Here is a 2009-nt window from a genome sequence, read left to right on the forward strand (position 1 = left end):
TTAGAAAATAAAGTAAAAAAAAAATCTTGATGTGTAATTTTATCATTGTCCTATCTACAAGTGATCTGTGTGGAAATGAGAATCACTGGGTTGACATTTCCCAACTATGCGACACCTAAGTATGTGTTTAGAAAATAAAGTAAAAAAACAAATCTTGATGTGTAATTTTATCATTGTCCTATCTACAAGTGATCTGTGTGGAAATGAGAATCACTGGGTTGACATTTCCCAACTATGACGGGGCTATGGCATTCTCTGGCACTGAATGATTGTGGTGAAGTGTTTACATGGGGAGGCGACACACATGGTCAACTGGGCCTGGAATCAGCGGATAAAAAATCACAGTCGATACCCAAGCGAGTCAAAGGCCTGGCCTCTGTTAGTGTGGTGCAGGCATGCGCGGGATACTCACATTGTTTAGTGCTTACCAGTAGTAAGTCAAATATCTAAATTCTCAAGAAGAAAATAAGGAGGAGAAAAAAAAATCAAGTTCAGGTGGTGTAGTGGTCAAAACACAAGGGAAACGGAATCAGCGGATAAAAAATCACAGTCAATACCCAAGCGAGTCAAAGGCCTGGCCTCTGTTAGTGTGGTGCAGGCATGCGCGGGATACTCACATTGTTTAGTGCTTACCAGTAGTACCATGTAGCTACGGGGCTATGGCATTCTCTGGCACTGAATGATTGTGGTGAGGTGTTTACATGGGGAGGCGACACACATGGTCAATTGGGCCTGGAATCAGCGGATAAAAAATCACAGTCGATACCCAAGCGAGTCAAAGGCCTGGCCTCTGTTAGTGTGGTGCAGGCATGCGCGGGATACTCACATTGTTTAGTGCTTACCAGTAGTAAGTCAAATATCTAAATTCTCAAGAAGAAAATAATAAGGAGAAAAAATTTTAAGTTCAGGTGGTGTAGTGACATGCACTCACAAGGAAAACGGGTGTGGGTCTGATCCCAGTCAAGGTGTCCAAAGTATGGAATTTTATACTCAATAATTTCATGAACAGACCATGATAATAGTAGTGGGTTTCTACTGGCGACGGCTTAAAGAGCCTAAAGGTATAAACCTAGAAACACTACCATCACGTCACTTGAAGTCATGAAGAGTCAGAAACATGTAGAGTTTTCCCATAATATTGTAGATTGTAGGTAATCTCGTTCAGGACAGCCACACTACTATCACGTCTTTAAATTCACGTGAGCTCACGCTATGAATTCAAAGAATTTTAATTAAATAACAGCTTTGAATTCAAAGCTACTATTTCTCATTTCAGCGGGCGAGTTGTATACGTGGGGCAACAACGAGTACGGACAGATGGGAATCAACAATTCCAACACCACAGTCACTAAACCACAACGTGTTGAATCCCTAGTGAACTTACCAATAGCATTGATAGCATGCGGTGCCAACCATAGCTTTGTTCTGTCCAAGTCTGGTAAGTTATTGTGGCGCTCACAACAACACTCAACACTAAATAAAATCTTACAGAAACGCAGGTTCTCGTTTCTCCACAAGTTCCATCTCTGAAGCATAAATAACACTTCAAAATTCTTGGCCAGCACCTGAGAGCTATGTCTAACTGATGAGTTCCAATAAGAACGAAACCGTCTCAGGCTGCTCTCAGGTGTTGGCTAAATTATAAAAAAAAAAGTTCAATGCCTTTTTTTTAATTTTTAAAGAAAGAAAAGAAAAGCCTTTACAAAATATCCACTTGAAAATAAATAACACTACAAAATGCCAAGTCGCTGCTGGAACTCGAACTCTAGCCCTCCCGTACAAAAAAAAGCCCACTCTGAGGCTTAGGTGTAGGAGCAAACAGCCCCAAAAGGTGGGTTGAGTTTCTACGAATCTAGCTCCCGAATTACGAGTTCAACATTGAGGGAGAAATGGCTCCTTAAATCTACTCTTTAGAAGATAGTAATCATAGTACTGGCGCACGGCGATCAGTGACAACATTACAAGTGAAAAAAGACACATTTGCCAAAGTTCATCGAATATGTGTACAA

General features: G+C 40.9%; 1 protein-coding gene across 1 annotated transcript in view; it reads left to right on the forward strand.

Moving 5' to 3' along the window:
* Positions 1-234: 234 nt before the first annotated feature.
* Positions 235-2009, forward strand: part of LOC103508196 (probable E3 ubiquitin-protein ligase HERC4) — a gene marked incomplete at its 3' end in the record, with an annotated part of 22780 nt that continues 21005 nt past the window's right edge. The window contains exons 1-3 of the mRNA XM_026822858.1: positions 235-393; positions 640-847; positions 1277-1442. Coding sequence (XP_026678659.1) covers positions 235-393; positions 640-847; positions 1277-1442 — 533 coding nt within the window. The remainder of the gene's footprint in view (positions 394-639; positions 848-1276; positions 1443-2009) is intronic.

Source organism: Diaphorina citri, unplaced genomic scaffold, assembly GCF_000475195.1.
Source record: "Diaphorina citri unplaced genomic scaffold, Diaci psyllid genome assembly version 1.1 scaffold377, whole genome shotgun sequence".
In the NCBI taxonomy this organism is placed as follows: Eukaryota; Metazoa; Arthropoda; class Insecta; order Hemiptera; family Psyllidae; genus Diaphorina; species Diaphorina citri.